General features: G+C 41.9%; 1 protein-coding gene across 4 annotated transcripts in view; it reads left to right on the forward strand.

Moving 5' to 3' along the window:
* Positions 1–16,351, forward strand: part of SPAG9 (sperm associated antigen 9) — a 112,773-nt gene that overhangs the window by 40,456 nt on the left and 55,966 nt on the right. For all 4 annotated transcript variants that reach the window (XM_032208833.1, XM_032208834.1, XM_032208835.1 and 1 more), the window contains 7 exons: positions 5,131–5,338; positions 5,938–6,037; positions 7,006–7,127; positions 13,453–13,510; positions 14,167–14,319; positions 14,402–14,453; positions 15,134–15,264. In XM_032208833.1, the coding sequence (XP_032064724.1) occupies positions 5,131–5,338; positions 5,938–6,037; positions 7,006–7,127; positions 13,453–13,510; positions 14,167–14,319; positions 14,402–14,453; positions 15,134–15,264 (824 nt within the window). The remainder of the gene's footprint in view (positions 1–5,130; positions 5,339–5,937; positions 6,038–7,005; positions 7,128–13,452; positions 13,511–14,166; positions 14,320–14,401; positions 14,454–15,133; positions 15,265–16,351) is intronic.

A 16,351-nucleotide genomic window follows, 5' to 3' on the forward strand; every position in this document is an offset into this window, starting at 1 on the left:
CCTCAAGACTTACATGGCATTCGCCTGGGCCATTAAGGCATCCACCTCTGCCTCATTTTTTACCAGGGCTACCTTGTTCTGGTTAAGGCAGCTCAGATCTAGGCCTCCACCCAGGAAATCTCGGTGGCGCCATGAGCTCACTAAAAATATCACTGCAGTTGAGTACTCGGCTGATGCCTCCTTGACTGCTGCAAAGTTCGCATGCAGGGCTCTCGCCTCCAACATCACTTCTCGCCGCCTCCTGTGGCTTCGGCACTGGCAAGCCGAAATGAAGGCCAAATGGAAGCTGGCATCAGCTCCCTTCAAGGGAGGTTTCCTGTTCGGAGATGCCCTGGACAAGTTTGTCACCGAAACCAAAGACAAACGAAAAATCCTTCCAGCTATGCTAAAGAGAGGCGAGCGTAAGAGATACGGTTCCTTTCGTAAGCAACCTTACAGGAACCAGGACTCAGGGCCATCAACTCAACCATCCTCCTACCAGAGGACATTTCAACAGGGGGGAGATAGACATCAGGACAGACCCTCCTTCGGGTCTCATGCTAGACAATCCCAGTCTTCCTTTCGGAAGCCATTCCGAGGGGGCGGCAACAACAACGGCAGCTCCTGTCCCTTTTGTAAGGGGACGTGATGATCACAGGGGTCCTCCCATTGCGGGTCAGCTACGGCTGTATGCCGACAGGTGGGAGGAGATAACTTTGGACAAGTGGGTCCTCAACACCATCCAGAAGGGCCTTGTCCTGGACTTTCTGACCTTCCCCCAGAGGAAGTTCCTCCGCTATCTAGGAACCTAGAAAAGAGGGATCGCATGCGAACGGAGATCCTCCATCTCCTCCAGATAGAGGCTATAGAGCCAGTCCCCAGAGATCAGGAGGGGAGGGGGGTTCTACTCCATCATCTTCCTGGTCCCGAAGAGCTCGGGGGGTGGAGGGCCATCTTGGACCTCAAAAGCCTGAATCAACATCTGGCTTACAAGAGGTTCAAGATGCAGTCTCTCCACTCCATCCTGGACTGTGTGAGGGAGGGGGATCTGTTGTCCTCAATAGACCTAAAGGAGGCCTACCTGCATGTCCCCATCCATGCTGCCCACAGGAGGTTCCTGAGGTTTTGTTCGGAAGGGAAGCACTATCAATACAAAGCGCTCCCCTTCGGGTTATCATCAGCGCCCAGAACATTTACCAAGATACTGGCAGTATTAGCGGCCCATCTCCGCAGCCATTCAGTCCGTCTGGAATGTTATTTGGACAATATAATTATTCATTCTCTCACCACCGAGCAGGCTCACCGCGATGTCACACTGACTGTGCAGACACTGCAACAACATGGCTTCTCTGTCAACATGGAGAAGAGCCAATTCCGGCCGTCCACCCGCATACAGCATCTGGGTGCAGTCATCGACTTCACCTCCTGCCAGGTATTTCTTTCTCCAGACCAACCTGAGACACAAAGTGAAGCACTGCAGGCTTTCCAGGTCGGTACCAATCGTCCAGCTGTCTCAGCTCTTGGGGATCATGATATCCTGCTTCAAAGTAGTTCCCTGGGCTCGTCTTCACGCCAGGGAGCTGCAGTGGTTTCTCCTTCCAATGCAGAGGGCGAAGATCAGCAATTCCCATAGGCATATTCGGCTCCCGCTGAGGGTGATCCGATCTTTGGCCTGGTGGAGGTCCAAGGCAGTCAGGAAAGGCTGCCTATTCAAAGAGCCAGAAAGGGTCGTTGTCACCACAGACGCCAGCCTTCAGGGGTGGGGCGCCCATTGTCAAGGCCACCTTGCCCAAGGCCAGTGGACACAGAGGGAGGCTGCCCACAGCATCAACTGGCTGGAACTGAGGGCAGCCCGACTCGCACTACGACGATTTGCCAGACTCATAAAGGGGACTCATGTACTGTTAATGACAGACAATGTGGCGACAAAAGGCCATATAAACAGGCAGGGGGGCACTCACTCAAAGGCCCTCATGCTCGAGGCAGGCTCTGGGCAGGTGGGCGGAGTGTCATCTGGCTTCTATCAGTGCAGATCATATCTCTGGCACCAGCAACCGGGAGGCAGACTGGCTGAGCCGCCAACGCATCGACCACTCGGAGTGGCGCCTGCACCCGGACCTGTTCCAGCAGATCGTGAGGAGATTCGGCAAACCGCAAGTAGACCTATTTGCCACACACTCCAACATTCATCTCCCATGTTTCTTCAGCCGTTACCATTCGCCGCTGGCGGAGGGAACAAACGCACTGAGATCCGAGTGGCCCCAGGGACTGTTATATGCGTTCCCTCCCCTGCCTCTTATCCCTCAGGTGGTGACCAAACTCCTGACCGAACGAGCAGAACTTCTCCTGGAGGCTCCCTTCTGGCGCAGGAGGCCCTGGTATGCAGACCTTGTCAGTCTCTCCGTTCAGAGACCGTGGCGAATTCCTCAGGACCAAGTCTCCCTCAGCCAAGGGGCCATCAGTCATCTGGACCCCCAGTGGCTGCAACTAGCCGTCTGGCACTTGAGGGAGAACTCCTGAGGAAACAGAACATCTCTAACAAGGTCATTGGAACGATATAAGTGTCCAGGCGGCCCTCTACTACCAGAATCTACAATGCCACCTGGGCTGCCTTCGCACAGTGGTGCAAGGCTAGAGGCATTGTGGACTTTTCAGCCTCGATACCTCAGACCCTGGACTTTCTGCAGGAGGATCTAGATAAAGGTCTGGCAACCAGTACACTTAGACGTCAGGTTGCAGCACTACCATCCTAGCCAGGGGATCCTCTCGTTCTCTGAGTCAACACCCTCAGATAGAGTTTTCTCAAGGGCGCAGCAAACATCAGTTCACCGGGAGTTCACCAGTACCCGTCATGGGACCTACCATTTGTGTTGAAGGCTCTGACAAAACCTCCTTTTGAGCCTTTGCGCACGGCCAGTCTACGCCACCTAACCATCAAGACTGCTTTTTTGGTGGCTATCATGTCTGCACGCAGGGTATCCAAACTGGCAGCTCTTTCTGTCAGGGAGGATTTGTGCGTGGTTCACTCCGACAGGATCATTCTGAGACTCGATCCCTCCTTTACCCCAAAAATTAACTCTCTGTTCCACAGGGCTCAAGAGATTATATTACCTAACTTCTGTCCTAACCCTTCTCACCCTAGAGAGTGTGAATGGCATACGTTGGATGTGAGACGTGCCGTCCGTACTTATGTAAAGAGGACTAAGAAATTCCGCCATTCGGAGGCATTTTTCATCTCCTTCCTTCCTGCGTTCCTTGGCCGCAAGGTCTCATTGCATACAGTGGGTTGTTGGCTGCGCGCTTGCATCAAACTGGCATATGAGCACCAGGGCAAGATGGTTCCGTGCTGGGTTATTGCACACTCTACTAGAAGCGCAGCAGCATCAGCAGCCTGGGCAACCTAGGCATCTATTCTGGACATTTGCAGGGCAGCCACGTGGGCTTCTCCCACCGCCTTCATTAAAAACTATAAAATTGACACCTTTGCCTCAGCTGAAGCCTCCTTTGGGAGAAGAGTTTTACAAAGAGTAGCTGAAATTCCAGAGGCTCCGGTTCTTCCCCACCCTGGGACTCAATAGCTTGGGCATGTCCCACGCTTGGACTCTCCGAGCAGTGCACTGTAGAAAGACCATTGGCTTACCTGAATGGTCGTTCTCGGGGCACTGCGAGGAGATTCCAATCCCGCCCGGGGTGTTTTTCTTGCATGATGTGACTGTATTGACTGTAATTGATTACAGAACTGTCTTCCTTCGTTTTTAAACTGAGCATGGTGAGGCAAAGGGAGGCGTGGTCAAGAGAAAAACATCACTCAGTCCAAGGGCAGATAGGCTGTGTTAACCCACGCTTGGACTCTCCTCGCAGTGCCCCGAGAATGACCGTTCAGGTAAGCCAACGGTCTTTTTTTATACTCTGAATGTACGACATGTAAAATAAATGATGTATTAAAATAGCATACGACAATATGTAAATTGTTTAAATTATTTAAACACACATGCAATGTTTAATTCTGCATATTTTAAAATTAGGTATATATTAATCTAGTACTTATTGTCTAATGATGTTAACAACATATACTTTGCTTATAGAAAGTAAAAGAGAAGTGAAATTTTATGGGCATATATCTTTTGTTCATTTCCTTTGGCAAACTGGTACAATAGGAACTGTGATGGTGTGGTGGTTAGAATGCAGTATTGCCCCCTGCCAGAAGTTTAATCTTCAAAGTCTCAAGGTTGACTCCCATTCTTCCGAGCTTGATAAAATGAGGACCCAGATTGTTGGGGGCAATATGCATTTGTATACCGCTTAGAAAGTGCTGTAAAGTCCTTATGAAGCAGTATATAAGTCTAAGGGCTATTGCTAATAAAATATTGTTTCAAATTTTTTAAAAAAGCCTGATTCCTATAAATTCCACCTCCTTTCTTGCTTGTGCAATGTTTCAGCAATGCCAGTCATAGAACAGGTGAATATGATTTCTGAATATGATTTTTAGGAACAAGGGGATGTATAGCTAATGAGGAGTTGAACTTCTTGGCATTGGGATTGAGGCCTCCTGAATGAAAATATGATTGAAGAGGATGAAGCTTTGAAAATGACGTATTGTAGGTTGACTTTAGGTGGGTTAATGGAATGATGTGGGAATGAACTTGAGAGATAGGAAGAAGAGCTGCAGACATGGCAATTTACATCATGTAAAAAAATTCTCAGTCCACAGAAGGGGTGGGGCTGGAAAGCATTTCAGAAAGGACTTTCCCTAGTTTTCCAGAGAGTAAAAAAGAGGATAAATCTTGCAAGATTCTGTTAATGTAAGCTTACAGTAAAGATAGTGAGGTACTCATAGTTGTGCTTTTTGTCTGGACCTCGAAAGGCTAATAGTTAATTAAAAAAGACTTAAATGCTTAGTTAGTATTGAAATATTATTGAATATGAGAAAAGTGTGTTTTGTATCACTAAGATTGATACCTTGAATATAACTGGGTGGCATCTCCATTAAGAGATTTTTTTTAAATGAAATTGCTTTTGCAAAAAATAATATACACCTTTTAGCTGGAAAACACAGTAAATTATCTGACTTCAAGTAGTTAAGTATTAATTCAGGGTTATGGGATATGCCATATAAATTCTGTAATTATGCCAAACTTATTTATGCTTTAGGATGAAATTTCTGATGTTAGCCAAGCAGGGTCCAAATCTACTACACCAATCTTAACTGCTGCTTCAGATGTGCTTACATCTGCGGAGTCTCCCCTGCATGAAGACAAGGAAGGCCATGCAAAGAATTCTGATTCATGGAACCAGAAATTGGACATAAACAAGCACATTGAAGTGCAGGTAGCTCAGGAAACAAGAAATGTATCCATCGGTAAGTTGCTAGATTATTCACATTTTTAATCGTTTAATGGTTTGGGTCATTTAAAATCCACAGTATGCCTACAGGTTCTAGAATTAATAAATATTTAGAATGCTACTTGTACTACTCATAGGAAGACATCCGCATATAGAAGGCAGCAGGAAAGTCGTGTGAAGGTGGCCTTACTGATCACAAGCATGTTTTAGTGTATGATCAACTAAGACTAAATTGCCACATTTAAGGATATTTATGCTGGTAAAATATTATTTTCTATATGACAGCATGTGTTACTAAAAATTTTCACATTTAGAAAAGATGTTCTGTGAAAGGTGACCATTAATTTTGGAAACTAATGATCTTGTTCATTGATACAGTGGCCAGTGTAGTGTAGTGATTTTATGTGTTGGAATCAGACCAGATAAAGCTAAATTTTAGTTCCTACTTCATCATGAAGCTCTCAGTGTCAATGGGGACCAGTCATTTTCTCCCACTCTTAACTAATTCACCAGATTATATTTTGAGAATAAAATTAGGGAAGATCCTATGTATTTTGCCTTTAATTCTATTTCATATTCCCTGGTTTTGACAATATTTACCTATTTCTTTTGAAGGAGCTAATGAAAATGATGACAAATCTGAAGTTCAGGCAATCATTGAATCCACTCCAGAGTTGGATATGGATAAAGATCTTAGTGGATATAAAGGTTCAAGGTAATTTGCCAGCAATTTTCAGTCACCAGAGAGCTTAGGAAAAATACAAATATTACAAGAGAGTTGCAGCTATTTTGTTGTTGTTATGGCATATGACCAATCTCTTGATCAATACTTTGCAGTCAGTAGTAGCGTTCAGGCATTCTGCGGCACTCAGATTTTCCATTGACACGCTGGCCCAAAAACCTTTAATCTACCATGAAGGGCAAAACAGTACACACAGTAGCCATCACTCAATATCTTCTCCTAAGGGTAACATGTCAGATTATTACGCTGCTTCTCATTTCCACCTGCTTAGCATGGAGAAAGATTGCAGGGTGTGGTGTGTGTGTGTGTGTGTGTGTGTAGAAATGAAAATGGCTAACTTGTTATGGTGGCAATGTGGATACAAAACTCAGGAAGAAAGACAAATGAATCAGAGGAGCTTGTAACTATGCAAACATCAGTGTTGTGCAGGAGAAAATAGTATCTTGATTAAGGTGGCGCAGTGGTTAAATGCAGCACTGCAGGCTACTGCTAGATCAGCAGTTCAGCGGTTCAAATCTCACTGGCTCAGGGTTGACTCAGCCTTCCATCCTTCTGAGGTGGGTAAAATGAGGACCCAGATTGTTGGGGGCAATATGCTGACTCTCTGTAAACCGCTTAGAGAGGGCTGAAAGCCCTATGAAGCGGTATATAAGTCTACTGCTATTGCTATTGCTATTGCTATTTCTGCATCCTACCGGGAAAAGAAAGAGAAAGGAAAGTGGGAAGGGTGATTGCTGAATGTGTTGTTTTTTGTTTTAGCTTTCTTAAATAATAAAACCATTAATTGTGGCATAATTGTTTATGCAGCAGAATTCACACTGTCTACTCCTTGAAGATTTAGAAAGTGTGCACATTTGTATACTGAGATGTAGACTGGAGAAGTATTTTTTTTAAAAAAGATTTAATTCTTCTCCCTCCTACATTTGAATTTTATTGTGTAGCACTCCTACCAAAGGCATAGAGAACAAAGCATTTGATCGTAACACAGAATCACTGTTTGAAGAACTATCTTCTGCTGGCTCTGGTCTGATTGGGGATGTGGATGAAGGAGCAGACTTGTTGGGTGAGTATTTTTTTTAAAAACTGTTTAGATATTGTGAAAGCAATTTACAGAATAGTTCAAAGATAGAATTGTAAGAAAAAAGTACTCAAGATATTTCCATACATAATTCGTCCAGTGAAGAGAGTTGAAAACATTCACTATTTACCTTTAATGTTGTCATATGCTTAAATGTTTGCCACACAAATCATATTTATGGCTGTACTTATTCATTAAAAAAGGTTCTTATTAGCAGCCAGTCTTTCGGCCAATCATTTGGGAGATTTGCAGCTCAAATAGTGGGTAGTGATGGTGACCATATTGTTTATTTCATTGTGGTGCGATTTTCTTAAACCTTCCAATTGCATGATTATACTTTCGGTTGCTATTTATATATGTTAGATGAACATCGCTAATATTTTACATTTCTTCAACCTTACCATTCAGTTTCCCTCCCACCTCCCCCAGTCTGGTTTTGTTTATGTGGGTGAGGAATCTTTTGGAGGATAGGCGGAAGAGAAAGGAGGAGTTTGTTTTAAGAAATCTGTAGCTTTTTACCTATAAAAGAACTTCCTAGATGCCTTTTCTATATAGGAATTAATGGGGAAGGTAATGTTTCCCCTGTTTTAAAGTTTAAAAAACACAGTGATTTTGACATTAGTACAGTAATTATCTTGAAATGGGGAGTGCCCTAAAAATCTGGTTGTTCTCTCACGCTTTGAGCTGAGGTAGCTGAAACCCCCTCATTAAATAGAAGGTAATGTTCTATGTAATCATTAAATAGACATTAATGGGATATTTGGGATGTCTGCTAGGTTTGCTATCTTGCTCCTTTTTCTTTTTCTTTTTTTCTAGATTGTTTGTTGTTATTTCTTACATACAGGTAGTCCTCGACTTACGACTACAATTGAGCCCAAAATTTATGTTGCTAGGTGAGACATTTGTTAAATGAGTTTTGCCCCATTTCACGACCTTTCTTGCCACAGTTGTTAAGTGAATCACTGCAGTTGTTAAGTTAGTAGTACAATTGTTAAGTGAATCTGACTTCCCCCATTGACTTTGCCTAAGAATGTGGCAAAAGATGGTTGCATGACCCTGGGATACTGCAACTGTCATAAATGTGAGTCAGTTGTCAAGCATCTGAATGTAAATCACATAACCATGGGGATGCGTTCATAAGAGTGAAAAGTGGTCATGTGACTTTTTTCAGTGAGGTTGTAACTTTGAATGATCGCTAAATGAACTGTTGTAAGTCCAGGACTACTTGTATTGCCTGGTTGTTGTCGGATGTCCAATGTATTTGGAGATGGCGGCATCAGCAGGAATAAGATGTTTAACATGTTTAACATGCCTTAAAATGTCAAGTGTTTTTTTTTTAAGTAACATATCTTTTGTTGTACAACTGGAATGTATGTGAGTTGTTCCTTCTTCAAATATTTCTCCCACCCCAAAATTCATGCGAAGAATACACTTTCTTCTATTCATTTGAAAGTATATATCTATGTTAGGGAGAAAAATACAGAAAAATACTAATTTTCCTTTCTCTCTCTCTTCCACTTCTCTCTGTAATTTAACTCCTCGTCCCTGGCTTTGTTTGCTTAAAATAAAACCCAGAAGTGAATAGGAGATACTTCCAATGTTTTATAACTTATCCCATTTCACTAGCATCACTTTGTGTTATGCTCATACTGTTTCTGCATTTTGTTAAAAATAAGACTTTTGAGCCATTACGGTTAGTCCTATAATAGATATAAGCTTTCAAAAAGGCACTTCATAGTGGCACCTTATTAGTATGGTCTCAGTTATGTTATTGCTGTTTAGAGAAGTGGGGAGTGGCTTTGAAGAGGAGAGAAATGACTCTAGTAAAAGCACAAAAAAGAGATATGTTAGAGACTGCAACAATTTCACTTTTATGTCAAAATAAGTAATTTTAAGGGTATATTCAAATAGATCATTAATGCAATGTTAAAATGATCAATAGGCATGTCATCAGTTGTAATATTACCCAGTTGTAACCATGTACTTAATTACTTTAGCATAGATTGTTTCGTATTTGGATAGTATGTGTAAGTAGACTACCAATATGCATAATGTATTTCTATAGAAGCCCAGCTGTACTCAATCTGAGGGAACACATTTTATATGAAATGTTTTGTATTAGTAGTTTACTGTGCTGTATTTTGGCATGCTTTTGCAACATTAGTTAAATGGAATTCTCCAATTTGCTTTCTCTTGGGCTGCTTACCCAGGAGAATATTCTGGTGTGTATCCTTTTTATATATTTGAAAGTGATTGTTTTGAAGTTCCGCATTCTTGGCTGTTGCTTTCATAATGTCTGTTTTGCAATTTGTTTTGTCTAGCACCCTGCCTAGTGTTTTTTAATTTATTTTGCCTGATAATTATTCTCTACTCGGAATACCAACAGTTAAAAGTGTTGTTCACATACTTGAAACACTTCCTTCTTCAAAACTGAAGTATTCTAAAACCCCAAACTTTGACTATTCATTAAAAATAGTCTTCCTTTCTATGGTACTGATCCGAATTCTGCCAGTGCAAACAGCAACCGGGGGAAATAATTGGGAACAAGCACATGGCAAGGAGTAATCTTTCTGAAACTATTTTCATTATTCTTTGAGCTCTTCATGCAGGACAAAAGGCTGTTTTCTAATCTTTGAAACTCCCACAAACAGGAAACATGCTGTAGGATGAAAACTACAAATGCTGGCTAGTTGGAGGACAAAAAGATTAGAATGTGATTATGCTACCCTGGCAAAATGGACAGAGAGTGTTCCTGCTTCCCACACAGAAAGCACAGAATCTGCGGATTTTAAAAAAATCTATAGACTTGAGCAGTACTTTGAGTGTGTCTTATCAAACAAACAAACTTCTGCCCATGGTTTATATTTTTCTATAGTGTAGCCTGCTTGTCATATATTAAAGTACAGGTGTCAAACTCGCAGCGTCACGTTGCCATCATGTGAGGTTTTGCAACATTTTTTTTCACTTCGCTGAGCTGGGGTGGATCTGCACATGACACAAATAGCCCGCAGACCGCCAGTTTGACACCCCTGTATTAAAGCATCAGGTATTGAAATAAATTGTACTAAATGCATAAGAATTTCAAAAGCTTATTTTTGCCTTGCTCAGCTAACTTTTGGCATAATTGCTCACAGAATACCCTCCCTGCAAGAATTTCCCTGTTCCCTGAGGGAAATTTCTGGTATACAAGCATAATAAATACCAAATAGCCCATTTGCTGTAGAAGTTATTTAAAGTTTTGTACTCTGAAGTGTAGGCAAGGCTTTTGGTGAGGAAAGTAGCTTTGTTTAAGCCTTAAATAAATGATGCACAGATAGTCCCAGTACTTCTCATGTTGCAACAGTCATTAAGTGAGTTCACCTTGCTTAATACCCCCACCCCCCTGCTCTCCCTGTTACAGAGGTGAAGTGGAGCTTGGGGTGTCTAGAAGTGAGGAAAGTTTCAGTAGACCTAGCATAGGCCCAGACCCACCTGCCTCAGTCTCCCCCAAGGTTTTCCCCACTCCCTAAGACACTTTGTGCTCTACTTCCCAACATTAAAAGTCCTCATAGCCCTTGGACTTCTCTTTCCCCAGGTCCCCACAGGCCTTTTCCCTCCACACTGGTTCCTATAGACCTTTTGCCTTCTCCACACCAGGCCCTACCTGTCCTCCCTACCATCTGTCACCCATTGTGCACTTACCTTTCATAGATATCCAGAGCTCCAGACTTGTGGATTTGTAGCTGCTCCGAAATGGCAGCTACTTTAGGGACACAGCCATGCGGCCCAGTGATGAAGCAGTCTGTTGTGTTTTCCTAACAGAGTTTTCTGCAGCACTGTGTGGGTTAGGGAAGCAGAGCAGACTGCTTCATTTCTGGACCACATGGCTGTGTCCTAGAAGTGGCTGCCGCTTCAATGTGGCCACAAGCTTTCCACAATACTGCACAGAACTGACCATTTTGTCCTTGGGGCACATGACTGCATGCTGGAAGTGCCTACCATTTGGATGCAGCCACAGTTCCTTGGTGGTTGCTCAGAAAATGGTGGCTCCTTCTCGGACCCAGGGACACTGAGGGATGGAATGGCTTGCCCTCTCCCCCCCCCCCCATGAGGCTGGAACCCCAGAAATCTGTGGGGGCCTTGTGGAGGAGAAAACAGGCCCAAGGCCTGTAGGGAGCCAGTGGGACAGGATGAGGGAGGATAGGCAAAGGAGAAGCCACTGCAGCATCTCTGAGGTCAGTCATAAGAACAAATGACTATGGAGCCACTGTAGTAGCCATAACGTCTGAGTCATAAGTGGTTATTTGCCACTGGGAACAGGGTCATAAGTGGTTTTTCGCAGGTGGGTCTGTCATAACTTCGAATGGTTGCTAAGAGTCTGGTCATCAGGCTAGGATACCTGCACTTATTGGTCTCATTTCCCATCATTTCATGTATATGCAGTAATATCAACCATTTTCCTACCATTACCCACATTTTATGAAGGCAGGTATTCCTATTAGTCTTTTGCTGGATCTTTTAAGATACATTATTAATGGCTTCTTTTATTTTACCTATATTAAATATGAATGGAGGTACATGTGGATAACTGCCAATTCACAACCCAAAATAATTCACCTATGATTAGATTCGTGTAAAAAGGCCCAATTAAAAGTCAAACATCAGACATGTTCATATTGTACTGCACCCTTTCAAAAGATAATTCTTGTAGTAATATGTAGTCTTCTCTATCTTGCATTCCATTAAAATATATTCAATTTTGATTCAATGGAGAAAAAAAAAGTAAAAATAAAGAAATATTTATGGTTAAGAGCATGTTCTACAAGAAAAAGTTTTAAGTATTTTTTACTTTAGAAGAATTGGAATCTGATACAATGTTTTTAAAAAATAAGCATGGTTTAATTCAGTGATTAATTCAGTGATTTTGTTGTTGGGCGCCAAACATGTGCAATAGTGTGCACGCATGTGCCGGAACCCATAATACAAAGTGTGCCCCCACATGTGCATGTATGCACAACCCCCTCACGGGCACCGAACTTCTCATCTCCAAGCTGAGCTTGGTATTTCCTCCACAGAGCCAGGATAGGCTGTTTTCGCCCTCCCCAGGCTCCAAGAAAGCCTCTGGAACCTGGGGAGGGTGTAAATGGTCTCCCTCAACCCTCTGGAAGGCCAGAAATTAACTGGCTGGTGTGCACATGTGCAATGGAGCTGATGGCTTGTGTGCTGGCAGATATGGCTCCGTGTGCCACCTGTGGCACGTGTGCCATAAATTCGCCATCACAGGCTTAGTTGATGAGGTTTGTAATTACTTGATAAGGGCTGTTTTTTTGTGGGAAATTACTTGGAATCATCTCATTAAACTGTGTACCATTTCAGTCATTTAAATGCCCCATTTATTTAAAAACCCTAAAGAAAATTATTGAGGGGAAAACAAAAGAGGACGGGTAATCCATTGTTCACTTCTAAATTCATTTGCATTAAAGGTAGCAATGGCTGCTATTATCAGCTCTGATAGTGAAATCAGGTTTTACCAGTATTTTTGAATACTACCTTATTGGGGATGGGATATTCTCCCTTTCAGACCTGTTGTGATCTTTGGAGAGAAACGGCTCTCTTTTAACTGTTTGTTTTGCTGCTCTACATATCTTGCTGCAGCCATTTAATGCTGGCTTTACCCTGAAATCACCCCTGTTTCAAATTCTCAGCCTTCACTGTTCTGTACTTCATTTTTACTGTTCTCATTACATATTTCTTCTTCCTTTTGCTCTTCATGGGATGTATGGGCTTTAAAGACCATGATTTCTTTGGTAAGGCATCATCTCATTTGCAAGAGCTTTCTATCATTTGAGCTTCTTATATTCAACATTTCTTGTGGTGTCACCTATTTTTGAGTATGAGATTACATAATGTAAAGTTTTTCTGTTGTTTTACCGTGGTTACCAAATGGAGATAGAATTTATTTTGTTTTATGTGCTTGGACCGAAAGTATTTTGCCTCTCTCCTTTGGGTTTCAAAACTGAACTCCACACTGGATTCATTTACAACCTAAGAGCAAAATACTTTATATCTGATTTTTTTTTCTGATCAGTGGTTATGATCATAGTGCTCTGATCACAGAACATCCTTGCTTGTGAAATTATTTCATTTTATTAAGGATACAAATTTGTACATATTTCTATAAGATGGGAATGAATGAAATGTCTTGTGCAGTAGAATTGTGAGCTCCAGAGCATTTGCTGAATATACTGATCAGTGCATTTGTTAAAACTTGCAGTTGTTAAAGCACATTTCTGTCTTTTAATGTTTGTTTATTCTCTACGGTTTTTGAAAGGAATGGGACGTGAAGTTGAAAACCTTATTCTAGAAAATACACAACTACTCGAAACCAAGTGAGTAATAATTTCTCCATTTTAGATACACTAACCTGTTTCTTTAATTAAACATGATGTTGCATACTCATGAGATGCTGTCTGATAAAGGATAAAATAATTTCCCCTAAGTCAGGGGTTCCCAACCTTTTCTGTACCCTGCACCCCTAAAATGCTTCTGATATATTCTCACAACCCTTACAAAAATGAATAATTATATACATATAATTATGCATATACACTACAATTTTGAAACTTATAAACCTAAGTTTTTGCACCCCCTGGAATATCATCTCGCACCCAGAGAGTGCGAGCACCTCATGTTGGGAACCCCTGCTGTAAATCTTGTGTGTAATGGCACATGTATACAGGCATAGAATTTTGCGAAAGAGGTAGGGTAACTGGAAATGAGGATTTTTTACTTCAGAACATGAGAGTGTACAAGATTTTTCTTGAAAAGACCTTTCTAAAGTACATTGGCTTCACTTAGCAAAATAATAGATTATTAGAAAAGTAAAATCAGATTTTTATTTTTGCTTCTTGTATATTGTATGTATTGCATGCATGTACTTTATTTATTGTATATGTTGCTGTGATGACGATAGATCTGAGAGTGACATTATTTCTATCAATGAATATTGCTAAAAGTGATTTAATTGTAAACATCTGTGTTCTAGAAATGCCTTGAATGTGGTGAAGAACGACTTAATAGCAAAAGTTGATGAACTGACATGTGAAAAGGATGTGCTGAAAGGAGAATTGGAAGCTGTAAAACTAGCCAAACAAAAGCTTGAAGAGAAGAATAAGGAGTTGGAGGAAGAGCTTAGAAAGTGAGCATGAAATTCTTGAATGTGTTATAGTGAGTTTCCTAGAAGAATTCTTGGACTAATTTGATTAATTCCTCTTGTCTAGAGCCCGTGCAGAAGCTGAAGAAGCAAGGCAAAAATCAAAGGAAGAGGATGATGTATGTATTCATACTAATAACATCGGATATACGTTTTCTCTTATTCTTACAGAACTATGGTGGGGTTGATTCTCCTAGTTTTCTGCGGCATTATTGTAGAGAAATGTGAGTTTACAGGTTGCTTGTATACCCCAATCCTGTAACATACTCTGTTGTGGGGTGGGAGGAGAATCAGAGATTCTGAAAGATATTAACATGTTTTTCTCCATTTGGGCCAAAACTGGTCACGAGGCCCTTTTTCCCTCACTGCTGTCAATACTCACACTTAACCTGTAAAGCTCTGAAATGGTAGTCCTCAATCTGCAACCATTTATTTAGTGACCGTTTGAAGTTACAACAGCACTGAAAAGAAGTGACATGATTGTTTTCGATACTTAACAGCTATTGCATCATCCCCATGGTCACATAATCAGAATTTGGACGCTTGACAATTGACATGTATTTATGAGGGATGCCAAGTCCTGGGTCATATGATCACTTTTTGTGAGCCTCTTGATAAGCAAAAGTCAAAGGGAAGTCAGATTCACTTAACAGCTGTGGCAAAAGGTTGTAAAATGGGACAAAGCTCATTTAACAACTGTCTTGTAAGCCGAGGACTACTTGTACTGTAAAACTGTATATGCTTTTGTGCTTCCCAGTCTACTTGATTAAGCATGTTTGGTATCTTTTCAACCCTGCAGAGTGATATTCCTACTGCTCAGAGAAAACGATTCACACGTGTTGAGATGGCCCGGGTTCTCATGGAACGAAATCAGTACAAAGAAAGGCTAATGGAGCTTCAAGAAGCAGTGCGATGGACTGAGATGATCAGGCAAGTGCAATTTTTGGTAATATTGTAGACCAGTGGTGGGATACCGTGACTGACAAATGTGTGCACGACAAAATCACGCCGACAAAACCGCGATGAGAAAACTGCGACATCATAAACGTGCCCACAACAATGCGCTGACAAAACTGGCCTACAAAAGCGCGATTTAAGTTAAGGTAAGGGTTAGGTTTAGGGTTGGGTTCAGGGTTAGGGTTAGGGTTATTAGGTTGTTATTAGTTCTTTGTTGAAGGCACGCTTTTGTCGGCGTGCTGTTGTCGGCACGCTTCTGTGCTCATTCGTTGGCGTGATTTCGACCTTGCGGTTTTCTCACCGGGGTTTCATCGGTGCGCTTTTGTCGAGCACGCATTTGTCGGTGAACCATGGGATACAACCAGTACACCCCGGTACGGTGCTCCGGAGGGCCCGCCCGCCATCCTTACCTGTATTTGAGCTGATTGGGGCTTCTGCGCATGGAGCGTATGGCGCCTGTGTGACGCTCCGCCCAGCAGCTGCAGCATCGTGGGCGGTAAGTAAGCATGTGCGTGCTGCGCCCGTGCTGCACCCGTGCATGTGGTGGACGCTCGGCCCCATTGCATCATACTGGTTGCAACGGGATCTGGGACCCACCAGTGTTGTAGACAGATTAATATACATTTTGTTTACTATGCATGAGAAAAATGCTTCTTTCTTTCTAAAATTCTTCACTGTATTTGTTTTTTTTTTACATAAACATTTCACAAAAGGAATTTATTTTAAAAAAAACATCACTGCTAAAGGTTAACAGAATTATTATGACATACGTTTTTGTGGTGCTTTTATAGATATAAACAAGTTTAAGATTATTTTTTGTAGGCAAATTTCCATCATTGGACAAGATTAATTTTTGTCAATTAATTAACTTTAAGAAAATGAATTAAAAAGCATCTAACAATAACAAATGACATGTGGAAACATTGCAAGAGAACAGATAAAATGATCCAGGTTTTATAGGCATCTCTCATCATTTGCTTAGACTATTTTTAAGGACTGTTCTAAAGGCCTTCAGAAATGTGTGTGTTTCTGTGTGCACATCAGTGCGTGCACACCCTTT

Source organism: Thamnophis elegans, chromosome 2 (assembly GCF_009769535.1).
Source record: "Thamnophis elegans isolate rThaEle1 chromosome 2, rThaEle1.pri, whole genome shotgun sequence".
In the NCBI taxonomy this organism is placed as follows: domain Eukaryota; kingdom Metazoa; phylum Chordata; class Lepidosauria; order Squamata; family Colubridae; genus Thamnophis; species Thamnophis elegans.